The following is a 17,044-nucleotide window of genomic DNA, read 5'->3' on the forward strand; positions in this document are numbered from 1 at the left end:
TGACCTTCACCATGTGTCATTTCCGTGTTATAAGAAAAGAGATGTTATTTGTAGCTTATGAATAAGGAGGTGTTCATTTTTTTTTTTTTTTTTATTACATTATTAAAATACAACAGTAGTCATCAGAGGAAACCCGCTACATTTTTCCTAATGCAGAAATGGATTTTTTTTTATGCACTTTCCAACAGACAGGAAAGCACATACCACGATCTTTAACCAGTTGCGGTGCACTGGTTAAATGACCCCCCCCCAAAAAAAAAAACCCCAAAAAAACCCCACAAAAAACCCCACAACACAACAAAAAATACCCCCCCCCCAAAAAAAAACAACGAAAAAAAAAAAAAAACCAAAAAAAAAAGAGAGAAAAAAGCCCCCTCCTCCTTTCCAGTCTACAACAAGAAAAAAGAAAGAAAGAAATGTTTTATTTAACGACTCACTCAACACATTTTATTTACGGTTATATGGCGTCAGACATATGGTTAAGGACCACACAGATTTTGAGAGGAAACCCGCTGTCGCCACTACATGGGCTACTCTTTCCGATTAGCAGCAAGGGATCTTTTATTTACGCTCCCCACAGGCAGGATAGCACAAACCATGGCCTTTGTTGAACCAGTTATGGATCACTGGTCGGTGCAAGCGGTTTACACCTACCCATTGAGCCTTGCGGAGCACTCACTCAGGGTTTGGAGTCGGTATCTGGATTAAAAATCCCATGCCTCGACTGGGATCCGAACCCAGTACCTACCAGCCTGTAGACCGATGGCCTACCACGACGCCACCAAGGCCGGTCTACAACAAGAAGACTAGAGAAGTAAATGAACAAATTCCTTGCAACACAGAGATTTAATCACTGTCCGCATATCGTCGTACTGAATCGTCCGAATAACAGGTCAGTATACTAGTACCTTCCTCGTGACCGTTTCCTTTGTGGTAACCCGATTGTTGGTCCGTGAGTTTATTTGTTTTTATTAGAGCAACTTTCTACGTTTCCCATTTACTAATTACAAACAAAGATCAAATCTATCATCACGTTAAGGTAAGTCACATTTTTTCTTTTACACATTGCCTATTTTTTGTCCACAAACATTCCGTTTATTCTGTCTAAATCACAGTGGCACTATCTAACAATCGAAATAGACCACTGGTTCGGACTCTCATTGCTGTGACATTCCGGTTCATTCAGTAAAATTAATAAAGTACTAACAAACATGTCTTGAACTAACCGGCCTCGGTGGTGTAGTGGTTATGCCATCCGAATTCTGGCTGGTAGGTATTCGGTTCGTATCCCACGTGAGGCAGTGGGGGATTTTTCATGCCAGTCCCGGCTCTTGAGTGAGTGCACCGCTAGTCTTAATGGTAGGGACCGCGGACACTTTTTAAATATGACGAGAATGATATTGATTGTTTGTTATACTGAACAAATACCTTTAAAAGAATTTTAAAAAAATTAAAAAATTAAAAAAATTAAATTAGCCCTGACCCCCAAAATTAAAAATTTGTAATCAGGGTAGGTAACTCCATTTTGCAAAAAAAAAAAAAAAAAAAAAAAAAGTTTGGCACACTTAAAATTTTAGGAATGTATTCATTATTTTCAAATAAAATACCTTCAATACCATTAATATAATCAGTATAATCGACTAATTGGTCATTATATTAACCCTTATCAGGCTGCATTGTTTAAATTTTTTTTCAAGAATTTGACCTATCATACATTTTTAATGATATCTCTCTTAATTTTTGGCATATTGAAATGAAAATAAACACACGTATTCTATAATGGACTGGCTACTTTACTACACTATTTAAAAATAAATTATTTTATTTATGTTACCATGGCAACAAGTACAAAGTTAAAAAGATTTGTTCCTTGATACTACTTAATAAAAAAATAATGTTAAGTTAATAAAGTTCTTGTAATATAAGACTATATCTTTATTTATTAACTATATTTATGTTTTTATTGGATTTCCCCGAGAAAACACCTTTATTTGATAACAAAATGACATGAAATGATTAGTACTATCAGTTTTGTTTCATCATAATTTTCTACAGTTTTAAAAGTGTTACTATTGCTACATTTTTTGTTAATTCTTCAAATTACACACACTTTAAGAATATTAAATGTCCTTTAAATTAATATAATGTTTATAACTTTTAAAATCTGTTACCATGGTAACCACTGCAAATTGGGTAACTGCCAAAAAGGTGAAACTGAAGCAGATTTACTTTTACCAAAATCATTGAAGTGTTATTATAATCCTCTGTCTGTTAACAGACCCATATACAACAAGAATGCATCTGATTAATATTAAGGTCCTGAGGTCAAAGGTCATGTACATAGTTAATAATGAAAACGGTAGTATCCATTGGATTACATACTAAATCATTTAAGAAATGTCTTCAAACATCTTACTTATGAACTTCAAACTAGGCAAACTAATGCACATATTACTTTGTAGGTCATAGATTATCAGGTCAAAGGTCAAGGTCACATACAAAAGAGGCAATTGTTGGGCATTTCTAACAAAAAAGAAACAATTGATGGGCATTTCTGACAAAACTTCTTATAAAATTGTTAAAGAATCTTACCTAAAACTTCTACTATGCAACACTGATCTGTATTTTGCTTTTAAGGTCACCAGATCAAATATCAAGGTCACAATGAATAGAAAGAATCAATTGACAATGTATTTCGTTTGGAACCGTTCAAGAAATTAACCTGAAACTTCTACATCATGTCCATTATGCTAAGCAGATCCATATTCTGCTTTCTTTCAGGGTTACAAGATCAAAGGTCATGGTCACAGTAAAAGGAGACAAATTGACAATGTATTTCCTACAAAATGTTTAACAAACTAACATTAAACTTCTACTTTATGACTTTTATATTAGACTGATCCATAAAGATCTAGCTTTTGGGGGTCACCCAGTCAAAGGGCAAGGTCACATTTTGCTCATCGTGTCACTACCAAACTATTTAACAAACCAGCGGGGGTGGGGGTGGTGGTGGTGGAGGGCACAGAGTCACGCCCCCAATTAAACCTTTTTTTAAAACTTAAATTTTATAAAATTATACACTCATACATACATTATTGTACACCCCCCACCCCCACCCCCACCCCACCCCCATGTAACAAACTGACCTCATTTGTCTGCTGCATGACCGTAGTGCTAGATAGCCACATAGTGGGTTTGGGTCATTAGGTCAAAGTTACTTACATAAAAACAAAAAATTCAAAGTAGTTTTATATATATATATATATATATATAGTGCATATTACGCTTGTTTGTACTAAGAAGTGTATTATTATGTAGATCAAACTCCTGAGCTCTGTATAATGATACATTTTGTAAATTTAACCCAATTATTGTAATACATTTCCAATGGGTTGCCCTTATATTGTAGTATATGCATTATGGGATGGGACAAGGGCCGTTAAAAATTAGGGTAAAAACAAATGTCTGCATTACGTTAATGTTGAATGGTCTTTTGTTGATCTTTGAGAGGCATGACGATGCCCAGTGGTAAAGCACTCGCTTGATGGCGGTCAGTATGGGATGGATCCCCACCGGTGGGTCCATTTATCTATTTGTCGTTCCAGCCAGTGCATCACGACTGGTATATCAAAGGCAGTGGCATGTGCTATCCTGTCTGTGAGATGGTGCATATAAAAGATCCCTTGCTACTACCCGTATTTGATCGGAAATTAGCCCATGTCTTTGAATAAGCCCCCCTCCGTTTTGATAGCATTTAAGAAATTAGGCCCTCATTCGTAAATAAGCCCACCCCCAACTTCGTCACCTTATAAATAACGCGAAATTGCAAGTTTGCTCAAAGTTCATTTAAAAGGTCATACCTCCTGCAGATAATTAAACACAAATGTAACACAACATTTTACCACCAGTGAGATTTAGCAGTCTAACAGTAACAGTGTGTAACATTGTTTTCAATTTCATGCCTGCAGTATTTCATTGAAGTACCCAAGTCTGAACTTAAAACCAATGTATATTTTTACCACAACACTGGGTCCGCAGTTAATGCCAATTAAGCAAATACCTTATTCTGATTGGCTAAGAACAATGACCTAGATTGACAATTCTTTGTAGTGTAAGCTGACTGCCTGTGTCAGAAACGTGTGTATACGCTATTGAGTTTGTTGTTAATTGCTGTTGTTTTAAGTCTTCTCAGCATTAAATTTTGGATGTAAATAAACAACACTAGTAAGTAATTGTAACATAGAAGGTGTGTTTCTGATAATTAGATACTAGTAAAAAAAAAGTTTTTAATTAATAAACAATTATTATTTATTAATAACAAATGGAACACTCACTAATTAATAGATGTGCTACTGAAAGTTTTTTTGTTTTCTTCCTAGTTCATTTTATTATTATTATTATTATTATTATTTTTTTTTTTTTTTCCTCCAACAAAACTGGCCCCTTCTCTGGGAATAAGCCCACCCCATGCTAAGCTCACAATGAGTTGTCTTGGCCCCCTGGGCTTATTTCCGGTCAAGTAATAGCGGGTTTCCTCTAACACTGTATGTCAAAATTACCAAATGTTTGACATCCAATAGCCGATGATTAACATATCAATGTGCTCTAGTGGTGTCGTTGAACTCCTCCCCCCCCCCCCCCCCTTTTTGTTGATCTTTGTGGCAAGTCAACAATAAGTAATGCAACATCTTGCACTGTTAATACCCCGCTCTCTCTCACACTCGCAATAAAATATAGAATATCAGGTTGTTACGTTTTGATAACGTGTTTATTTGGCGAGCTTTAGCTAGCCTGTTACACTGATACACTGATACACTGATATAAAATATAGAATATCAGGTTGTTACGTTTTGATAACGTGGTTATTTGGCGACCTTTAGACAACAGTGTAACAGGCGACCTTTAGCTAGCCTGTTACACTGATATCAAAACGTAGTAACCTGATACATTTTTTTTTTTATCATGCAACCCTTTTCAAGTTATATTTTTGTAATATGTTTCAGTTAAAAGCGGAATACAAACGCATCCCACGATTCCCCATCTCCTTGAGAGCGTTACGTAAACAGGCACGGTGGAGACAGGGCTCTAGTCCCCCCCCCCCCCCCCCCCCCCCCCCCAACACGATAATAATTCTGAATCAAAGATAATATTGTAGTAAATATTAAGGCAAAGTTGAATTTTATTTGTAGAATGCAGGAAATTGCATTTCAGGTCATCTAGTTTTTAAAAGTTTACGAGGGAATATACCCCGGAACCCCCTAAAAAAATTATTTGCACCATCGATCTGTCGGCCCCCGTCTCTCTCTCCCCCCCCCCCCCCCCCCCCACCACACACACACAATGTCTACTTGATTGCTCTTTGCTTGGTAAGATGTGTCGAACGACGAATGGCCCCATTAGCCAATCGTAAATAGTAAAGTAATATCGCTGGTCGGTAAATGTACATTTTTGACCGGATCGACACGTAATCTCGTAGCTCGAGTCACCTCCAGTCCTCCCCTTATTTATATTGATATATAGTTCTCCTACATATCAATAAGCGGAGGGCTGGAGGTGACTCGACCTAGCAATTTAATGGTAGCTGAGCAGAACTATTAACCGTGTGCAAACACGTACGTGCTGTTCGACACATGACTTTACATAATGAGCACGGACATTACTTCAAAAATAGGAATTTACAACTACTGTAATAACTACTTTTAACTTACAAAGACGTTATCAGAACAGTTTTAAAAAAATAAATAATAATAATATGAAGAAAAAAGTACGAAACATGCACACCTTTTGGAAAAATAAGATCGTCTGTTTAAACTCGCACAGAAAATATCGCACTGAATGTGTTGCCGAAGATCCCAAATGATATGTGTTAACGAAAACGGTTAAATCAAAAGAAAAAGTTGTATTCTTCTACCAAAAATTTATTATATCGAACAGTGTAGGCCTATTACTAAGATACAACAGACTGTATCGAAACAGGATACACCTAATTTGCATATCCAGGTCAGACTTCTTTGTCACGTGATTCTTCGTTTAACTGTCGGTCGGAAAGCCCGAAACCATGGAAACTAAATGTTTTCGATGTCAGTTTTATTTTAATCTAGTGTTTACCATTAAAATAATTTATCTTGGGTGTCAGATATTATTTTGACCGCCTTTATAAAAACGAAACTACTTTTATCAGTTAGAGATGTCAATGCGATGGATTCATTTGAAGAATATAAAAATAAAACAACAGAAAATTTTATCCCACGTTAGAGGATTATTTCCAAAAATCTTTATTCTTTTCTCAAATCTCTTTAAATCTTTATAAAAATATAATAACGAAACTTTGCAAGTTAGGGTTTCAGGGTGGAAACCCCTCCGTATTCAAGGAAATGTTCTCTTCCTCCCCCAATATATTTTCTGGAGCATGACCCCATAAAACTGCGCTCGTCAGAGTAAGAACCCCCTCTCCCTTCCTTGTTAAAATGCCTGCATACAAGCATAACCACATCTACTGGACTAATGCAAATGCAGCGCCTTGCCGCTCCATAATTATATGTGTGACATGCTATGTTCGGATTTTGTGATTGGTTCCTAAAATTGAGGAATTTCAAAGCAATCCCCTCTGCGGTCCTATCGGCCTTCCCGAACTTTTGAGAATACATAACCTACCGGTAGTTTCATTTAATGTAAGAGTGATTTGATGGGAGTTGGGGAGAGAAACAGTACCGAGCGTAAATGCAGTTCACCTTTATTAGTGCAACAAAAACAATTCTTATTATTATTTATTTTTGTTTAGGCAATTCATCTTTGTGAATAGCTATATAGGCCTGTAAATGTAAAATTACACTGCATTACCGTACCATAAAGTTTAGTGATTTTTTATGAAGTACAACAATAATAATTTAGTGATTTAATGCACATCCAAACAAAAACCAACAAAAATTTAAAAAGAAGGAAAGAAGAAAAAACCCAAACCCCAAAAAACAAAACAACACAACAACACTGATATTCGTTGATACGTTATTGCTACTGATATCTTTCGTGACAAAAGGATATGGCACTTGTGCTGTCAAGTGATCCATTTTTGTAATAAATATCAACTGCTTTATAACATCTAATATAACATCAACAAATCATTTTTTTTTAAATCGATTAGGAAAGGGGAAACAATGACATCACGTGATCAGCTGTCGAAAATGGCGCGAATGTCCTTTTGGGTACCAGACGTCGTCAAGTCGTTATAGTAAAACGTGTTCCATATAACTACGTTTTACTAATATTTCGAAGTGAAACTACACTGTTCTTGTAATTCTGGTGATATAGCAATGTATAGTACAGTTCGTTGTAGCATGTGGGTAGGCCTACACTGAGGAATAAAAACTGCAACATCATAGACTAAAAACAAACGCATCTTTATTTTTTTTTAATTTGCAATAAACACCCATTCTCAGCTGTCAGTTGTCTATATCTTTGAGGATTTTATGCACCTATTATCCATTAACGTTTTCATATGTAAAAAAATTAAAACAGTCAAACCATAGCGACGCTATGACGACAGTTCCATGTGTCGTCATAATACTTGACCTAGAACGTGTATACACGTCTGCAGCACTCTACGGGTTAAATACCTATCCACCCCCAAATAGCGTTCAACATAAGAAACGGCCATTTTTGTTGCATAAGCATATATCATACAACATGTGGAATGTAATAAAACTCATTTGTGCATTACAAATGAACATTACCACCATCGTCATGTGCTACATGTAGTAATCAGTAACTCCTCATTCGTTACCCGCATTATCACAGCATTCAAATGTACAGAGTAAAGAGCATCAATCGGCCATGGAAAAAGTGATATATACAGTTCAATGGTCAGTCTGTAAGAGGACAAAATGTGTACCATTAATGTTGTATCTCTGTCAAAATGTCAACTTGTGTGTGTGTGTTATATGAGAGATAGAGAGAAGAAAGAAATGAGACAGAGAGACAGTGAGAGAGAAGGGAGAGAGGAAAAGAAGAACAGAGAGCAAAAGAGATAACAGACGTATGTTAGGTTTGGGAAATTGAGTTTCTTTATAATTACAAAATTTGAAATAATTAGAGAATGCTTCATTGTTTGTTGTATGGCTTATTAGCTAGCCTGTCTTTGATTTTTTTAAAATAAGTTAGTGGCATTAAAAAACAAAATTACATCACCCATGCTGTGTTATTGAGACAATTATATACACATTTAGTGCTGTCGTTGTCAAAGGTGTGCAAACAGTGGTTTAATTAGTGAAACGAAAAGTTGTAGAATACATGTAGTTAGGATTTTAAAAAGTTTTTTACACATTAAGTATATAGTCAAAGTTGACATTTTTTTACCTGGGCACCACTTTAATAGATTACAGCCAGTGCTCCACAGTTGATGTAACAAAGGCCGTCGTGTATACTTTCCTGTCTGTGGGATGGTGCATATAAAAGATCCCTTGCTGCTAATCGAAAAGAGTAGCCCATGAAGTGGCAACAGCGGGTTTCCTCTCACAATATCTGTGTGGTTCTGATGCCATATAACCGTAAATAAAATGTGTCGAGTGCATCGTTAAATAAAACATTTCCTTCCTTCCTTCCACTTTAATAGTTAATATTTTGACTTGACATTTTTTCCAGTGACATTTTGTCCTACATCCGTTAATTATAAAGATGTGGTTATAGGGATTAATTTTATGTGATTCCCTAACAACAGGTGTGTCAGGGCCACAATAAATGTATTCATTGAAAATGTAAACAAATATCCGCCATCTTGGATTGTAATAGACACACAAACAAGAAGATGTTGTTAACGGGGGATCACAGTTATACAATAAATCAAAACATCTAAATTTTGTCATGTACTGCAAGAGTAATAAATTAAATCTAATTACCTCACAAAAATAAATACTTGCAATAACGACAACAACACTATTTTTCAATAATTAAATGCGGTATCGCTACTTTTTCACTTTCCCACTGAATAAAACGTAAAGTGGCAAGTAACATGAGTTCTATATTTGTTATAAAGTTTTATCAATGTATTTTATACCTGTTACAAGTACTGGTATTCTTCCAATATTAAACAATAAATGTTTTATAGACGTTAACTAACATGTGCTTTTCAAACCTTGCATTCGGCAATGGTGTAACAGATGTGAGTGGCGCTACCAGTCTTTCGGTGCGGTCTCTATTAATGGGTAGGCCACATACACCGAGTTTCACCCACTTCACGGGTGTGTCTCCCGAGTGTATGACCCCACATGGGGGATGATTACCCGGCATGCACTGCAGGTTCCGTGTACCCCGGGCTCGCGTGATACCGAGATAGCTCAACTGACAGCAAGCGTGGAGCACGGACCTGTCAAATGGAAATACTGCGGCTTCACCATTCATCTCATCATCATCCATGTTTGTCTCTTGAAATTAAAAGAAAAATATCACTAAAACAGGTGATTTGTGCACATTATTGAAACAGACTATTACAAATTTTTATCAACACGACATTGTGTCAATTTCATTGCTGTTGCAATGTCAGGGGCTGTCTGTGATGACGGTTTACCCCTATCCCTCTCCAAAACAAAATATGTGTAGACATTTCTAAGTAACTTTTCAGCAAAACTGCCAAGGACTGTTGTGAGTGATCTATTATACCAGTATTAAAGGTGCTGTCTCCAAATTCTATAATGACAGCTATTGCAAAAAAAAAAATAAAAAAAAAATAATAATAATAAAAAAATAATAAAATAATGATAATAACAATAAATTTTGCTTTAACATTTAAAGACTACACCTTCAAATATATGCCCATAAATGATTCTAACAAAATAATTTTATCTTCTAGTGGAAAATACATGTTTATTGGAGAATCTTTATCATCAACAGATGCTGATATATAACTATATATAAGTGGTTGCAAGATTGTGTAAATTTCTAATGTACTTATATTGAATTTATATTCACTAAATATGCTGATCATAATTAATAATTTCTGCTACAATTCAAAATACTCACTTAACTTGCAGTGTTAAATAAAAAAGTTTGTTTAAGGGTAAATGAAACTGACACATGTAGATCAAAATGTGTTAGTCTGTTCCAATAAAGTACACAAATCACCTGTTTACCGACATCTTTCTTTTAATTCCAAGAGTAAACACCACCTTGTACATCAGCGAGAGCCTAAACAAGTAAATGCTAAATTAGGTAGAGTATCGTTAAATAGATATTTACAAAATATTTACCTGTCAGTTTAATGTGAAAGAAATAATCGACGAAAATCAGTTTTATGCTATTTCTGACACTACTATAGTGCTAATGTTTCTCTAATGATACATTCCGCCTACAGGTCAGTCGTCCACGTACGTTTTCTCCACATAAGTGTTTTCCTCGTACATTTTCAATAACCCAGTGTCTTTGAGTCTGAACAGCTCGAGTGGCAAATGTTCAAAACTACAGAAGAAGTCGTTGATAATCTATCGTTCATGTTCCCACGTTTTCAGCTGACAACGATCTAGACAATATTCAGATAAACCAGCATATATCTTATAACTATGGGCAATGAGAGGGAGATTTATAGTGGTGTTTTGGGATTGATTCTAAATTGACCACGCATCAGGTGCACACTGTACCACTAGATCACGCCCCACCCCAAATGGACCTTTCACTGTATTGTATAGTATTTATTGTTTTCTCTATTTCATAACACAATTAACCAAAGTCTGCATATCATTTAAGAGAACCCCACCAGTATCCTTTCTGAGTTTATTAGAACAATTTTCTGTGCGTGTGTTTAAAAGTGTTATTGTTGATGTATACACTACAAATAATGCAAACATTTATCTAGAGGTTGACATAAATCACTCTGTGACTTGTACACATTAGTTAGTTTATGATCACAAACATTCATTTTATTATGTTAGTCATAATGGACCTGTCCTGCGTTTGCTGCCATCACAACTTGTTTATGACCAAGATATCGGTTTTGACAACTCAAATTTTATATTAAACACATTTTCCTGAATATGAGTATTTTTATACGGTTTTTGTTGTTGTTATGATGTTTATAGTAGCTAAAACGGATTTTACATTCCAGTAATTTCGTACATTCGAAAATGTATGCATTACAAGAAAATAAAGAATAACTCCTACAAAACATTAGGACATGAGCACAAAACACCCTGGATTTACAGACAATGGTATTCGAAACAAGAACGTGTTTAATAAGTAATAGTAATGTAACCCTCACTCAGTGGAAGTGGAATAAAAAGCCAACACTTCTATGTGGGTTCTACAGAATTTATTCTGTTGCCCGTGCGCGTGCTGTCACCTTACTGTGGTGCAGGGGTGTAACATTCTCTTTGAGAATGGCCAATACAGCACAATTGAAATTTTGAGTAAAAGTCAGTATCTATCTGTGATATTTGTATTTTTATTTAAATCTCGAATTTTTATATTGATGTTGATCATCACTTTATTTGTTTGCATTACCATAGTTTTACACCCAATAGCCGATGTATTTTTCGTGCTGGGGTGTCGTTAAACATTTATTCATTCATTCATTTTATTCTGTTGCCTTCAGGAATTTTTTTTTTTTAAAACACTGCTTACATTCGATTCACATTAGTACACAATAAAAACATGTTTTTCTCAACGCGTAGTCACGTATATAATGTTACATGTGACATATGTACATAAGACTGTAATGAAAGTAGTAATTAATAAAAACAAGTTGCTTACCAGAACATCTGGTTTCAGCTTACGCTGAACCCACAGCAGTCTAGTAATAACTTAGATATTAATATAACGACTTTGCAGTCGGTTAATAGTTTTAAGAAATATTCTTGTACGTGTGCGTACTTCGAAATGTCGAGATAGAATGCCCAGCGTGTGGTTAATTTGGCGGGGAAAAAGATGGGATTTTTTTACCAGCATGCACTTCTACCTGCCATGTGTCAATGTCTTCAGTCAAGCGTAACCTGTCATTAACTTCACGTGTAACTGACAACACCCAACTTCCGAAAATAGTAACACAGCTGACCAATCCATAAACTGACCAAACCATTAAGAATATGATGCAACCAGTCATAACACTTAATTAATAATTCAAGTGTAAAACCTGTAATAAAGTCAAAATGTATGTTTATTAATATACAAACTTTAATGTGGTGCATTCATAATAGTGCAATCATACTATAATATATCATTATTATTATTATTATTATTATTATTATTACAGCTTATACATAGCAAACCCTGGTTACAGTAATCTCCAAAATAGTACACGGGATGGGACAGTCTTTGACATATAATAGTAGTCTCCTAAATAGATCACGTGCTGGGACTGTCTTTGACATGTAATAGTAATCTCCAAAATAGTACACGGGATGGGACAGTCTTTGACATATAATAGTAGTCTCCTAAATAAATCACGTGCTGGGACTGTCTTTGACATGTAATAGGAGTCCCCATAATAGTACAAGTGCTGGCACTGTCTTTAATATGTAATAGTAGTGTTCAAAATAGTACATGGGCTGGCACTGTCTTTGACGTGTAATCGTAGTCTCCAAAATAGTACATGGGCTGGCACTGTCTTTGATATGTAATAGTAGTATGTAATAGCAGTCTTCAAAATAGTACACCGGCTGACACTGTCTTTGATGTGTAATCGTAGTCTCCAAAATAGTACACGGGATGGGACTGTCTTTGACGTGTAATCGTAGTCTCCAAAATAGTACACGGGCTGACACTGTCTTTGACGTGTAATCGTAGTCTCCAAAATAGTACACGGGCTGACACTGTCTTTGACGTGTAATCGTAGTCTCCAAAATAGTACACGGGCTGACACTGTCTTTGATGTGTAATCGTAGTCTCCAAAATAGTACACGGGCTGACACTGTCTTTGACGTGTAATCGTAGTCTCCAAAATAGTACATGGGCTGGCACTGTCTTTGATATGTAATAGTAGTATGTAATAGCAGTCTCCAAAATAGTACACGGGCTGACACTGTCTTTGATGTGTAATCGTAGTCTCCAAAATAGTACACGGGATGGGACTGTCTTTGACGTGTAATCGTAGTCTCCAAAATAGTACACGGGCTGACACTGTCTTTGACGTGTAATCGTAGTCTCCAAAATAGTACACGGGCTGACACTGTCTTTGACGTGTAATCGTAGTCTCCAAAATAGTACACGGGCTGACACTGTCTTTGATGTGTAATCGTAGTCTCCAAAATAGTACACGGGCTGACACTGTCTTTGACGTGTAATCGTAGTCTCCAAAATAGTACACGGGCTGACACTGTCTTTGACGTGTAATCGTAGTCTCCAAAATAGTACACGGGATGGGACTGTCTTTGATATGTAATAGTAATCTCCAAAATAGCACACAGGCTGGCACTGTCTTTCATACTTCTGTTTGTCACTGAAAGTCGAACATTTTACGTTGTTTTTGAGTCTGGCAATGGACACAGTTTTTGTAAAATATAAACTTCTATACAATTCACAAACACAATCCTTTACTTTCGAAAATATCAGGTAAGTGATAAATCTCTCTCCTGATAAGCTACAGGCAAGTGATTTGCATTCCATACCACAATTCGTGAGTAACCTTGCACATGTCATCTTGACAAACAGAAGTTTTGAAAAGAAATATTGGATAATCACTGAATCAGGCTGGCTGGGGTTATGGCAGCTTCTACTCAACAACCAGGGGGAGTCGCACTGTTGGCACATTTATAGGTGCACGATAACGATCGCTGCTCAAATAAAAGAAAAATGACCTTGGTCTCAAGCGCGATGACACACCTTTGAGCTTCCAGACATATTAGTTGATGATTAATTCAAAACAAAATGGGGAAAAAACACGAATGCTTTGTATACAAGGGAATGGAAAATATTAACAAGAAACAGAGAGCCTACAGAGTTGTAACAAGTCAATTTTTTTTTTTGCATGTTGTTCAAGGCTAAGATTCTGTTTCATTTATCCATTTACTGGTTCTGTTTCAGTACTTCGGTTTATCCTACAACTTTGATGACACATCAGTCAATGTTCATTCCGGGCTGGATTCATAGAGGCTGGTATCGAAACAAGATGTTGTGAATCAGATCAAAACGTTGAAGGTCTTCGTCTTAAGAGAAATATGTCTAGCATTGATGATAGATGTGTCGAAACCAAACCTCATCTGGAAGAAGAAACTGCACCACATTCTTGCAGGAAGCCTTTCCAATGTGGGATGTGCTTGAAGTGTTTCTCTCCCAAGAGTAAGATTAAGCACCATATGAGGATCCACACTGATGAACGACCATATCAGTGTGGGGTGAGCAAAAACTGTTTTCTTGAGAAAAGTTACGTGAAAAAGCATATATTAATTCACAATGGAGTTAAGAATTTCAAATGTGATGTGTGTTCAAAAAGTTTCTTACATAGTTCCCTCTTGAAAGTACACATGCTCGTTCATACTGGTGTTATGCCTTTCAAGTGCGGGGTGTGTGCAAAGCGTTTTTCACTAAATGTCAACTTAAAACAACATATGTTAGTTCACACTGTTGTTAAGGCTTTCAAGTGCGAGGTATGTGCAAAATGTTTCTCACGAAATACCCACTTGAAACAACATATGCTCGTTCATACTGGTGTTAGGTCATTTAAATGTGAGGTATGTGCAAAATGTTTTTCAAGGAAAATTGACATGAAAAAACATATGTTTGTTCACACTGGTGTTACAAATTTTAAATGTGAGGTATGTGCAAAATATTTCACACGAAATGACTCCTTGAAAAAACATATGTTGGTTCACACTGGTGTTAAGAATTTCAAATGTGAGGTATGTGCAAAATGTTTTTATCTGAATTCGGACTTAAAACGACATGTTTTGGTTCACACTGGTGTTAAAAGTTTTAAATGCGAGGTATGTGCAAAATGCTTTTCAAGGAATATTGATTTGAAACGACATATAAATATTCACACAGGAGTTAAGAATTTCAAATGTGAGGAATGTGCAAAATGTTTCTCAGAAAGTACCAACTTGAAACAACATATGTTGGTTCACACTGGTGTTAAGAATTTCAAATGTGAGGTATGTGCAAAATGTTTCTCAAGCAATGGCAAATTGAAACAACATATGAACATCCACACTGGTGTTAAGAATTTCAAATGTGAAGTATGTGCAAAATGTTTCTCAAGCAATGACACCATGAAAAAACATATGTTGGTTCACACTGGTGTTAAGAATTTCAAATGTGAGGTATGTGCAAAATGTTTCTCACAAAATCCTGGCTTGAAACGACACATGTTGATTCACACTGGTGTGAAGAATTTCAAATGTGAGGTATGTGCAAAATGTTTCTCAAGCAATGGCAAATTGAAACAACATATGAATATCCACACTGGTGTTAAGAATTTCAAATGTGAGGTATGTGCAAAATGTTTCTCAAGCAATGACACCATGAAAAAACATATGTTGGTTCACACTGGTGTTAAGAATTTGAAATGTGAGGTATGTGCAAAATGTTTCTCACAAAATCATGGCTTGAAACGACACATGTTGATTCACACTGGTGAGGTATGTGCAAAATGGTTGTCATCAAATACCATCTTGAAACAACATATGTTGGTTCACACTGGTGTTAAGAATTTCAAATGTGAGGTATTTGCAAAATGTTCCCCAAGCAATGGCTAATTGACTTAAAACAACATATGTTGGTTCACACTGGTTTATCTCTCAATTGGTACTTAAAGTTACAGTCTCTGTTTACCATATTATAACATCATGTACAAATGTGAAATACAAGCTCAAATGTACTTTTAAAAAACTCGTGTGTGTTCGCTATGAAAGGAGATCATCGAAAGTATACGCTCGATTCGTTGCCTGTGCCGCCATTGCTCAGCAAAGCACACACGACAGCCTATTGTCAGTTTCAGTTAACACGTGCGTTTGGCGATGTCAAAATGTTTTTTGTTAAAACCGGTTTGATCTTGACAACGTATTATCGACAATCGTACCTTCCTATTTCAGAATTAATATTTTATAAAGTGTTAGTAGAACTTAAAAAAGTTTACTTTGTATACTAGTAATACATTAATCATGTATATATTTTTAAAATAAAATATACTAAAGTAGACAATGAACGTTTTCACTTCTTAATTTTACGTGTGTTAAAATAGACAAATTCAAATCAATATTCTTTCGTCTGGAAAGGGTAAATTTAGGGTTTTTTTTGTTTAACGACATCAATGTTAGAGCATATTGATTTAAAAATCGTGCTATTGGATGTCAAACATTTGGTAATTTTGACATATAATCTTAGAGAGAAATCGAGTGCATGTGCAGGGGTAGGGTACTGGAGGTCGAAACCCTTACCTAACCAAGCTTAAAAAAATTGAAATATATTTTCTGGGGGAGCATGGCCCCATATAAACTTCGCTCAACACAGTCTATATCCCCAACCCCGCTGAAATCCCTGTACACGTGCCTTGGAAAGCCACTACATTTTTTTTTAGAAAGGGATCATTTATATGTACCATCCCACTGTCAGGATATCACATACCATGGCCTTTTGTATACCCGCCGATGGGGATCGATCCTAGACTGACCGTGCATTTCCAAAAAACACCTTTTTAGGTATAAGTAATGAATAAAAATAATATATAGTCTTGAAAATGTTTACGTAAATCGAACACAACACCCTCTTCCTCTACCCCAGAGCATTACGTAATTATTAACGCCCCCTTACATGTAACGCGTATGCCAATCGCTGGCCACTCTCAAAATGTCAAGGCAAATCCCCCACCGATTCCTGGAAAGGTGTTGTACCATACTTCTATGGATATAAATATTTTTTGGAGATGTGAGACGACCCCTCAACCAAGACAGTTAAATTTGTTCAAAATCACGCGAGAAGCTCAGCGCCTGCGCAAATAACGTAAAGTCCCAGCTGGACGCTAAATGAAGAAAAAACAAAGCTGACCATTGCGTTTGTAGGTGACCTAGATAATGTAGATAAGCGAGCATTGCAAAACTATAGTGATGTGGTGGACCTTTTATGTACCAAA

The 17,044-nt window shown here is 36.0% G+C and overlaps 1 protein-coding gene across 1 annotated transcript; it reads left to right on the plus strand.

The window, feature by feature from the left end:
• Positions 1-926: 926 nt before the first annotated feature.
• Positions 927-16,003, plus strand: LOC121373529 (zinc finger protein 665-like). The gene is made up of 2 exons (XM_041500206.1): positions 927-1,039; positions 14,002-16,003. Exon 2 carries the CDS (start codon positions 14,136-14,138, stop codon positions 15,669-15,671), a length of 1,536 nt encoding a protein of 511 aa, XP_041356140.1. The 5' UTR covers positions 927-1,039; positions 14,002-14,135; the 3' UTR covers positions 15,672-16,003.
• Positions 16,004-17,044: the final 1,041 nt, after the last annotated feature.

Source organism: Gigantopelta aegis, chromosome 5, assembly GCF_016097555.1.
Source record: "Gigantopelta aegis isolate Gae_Host chromosome 5, Gae_host_genome, whole genome shotgun sequence".
Taxonomy (NCBI): Eukaryota; Metazoa; Mollusca; class Gastropoda; order Neomphalida; family Peltospiridae; genus Gigantopelta; species Gigantopelta aegis.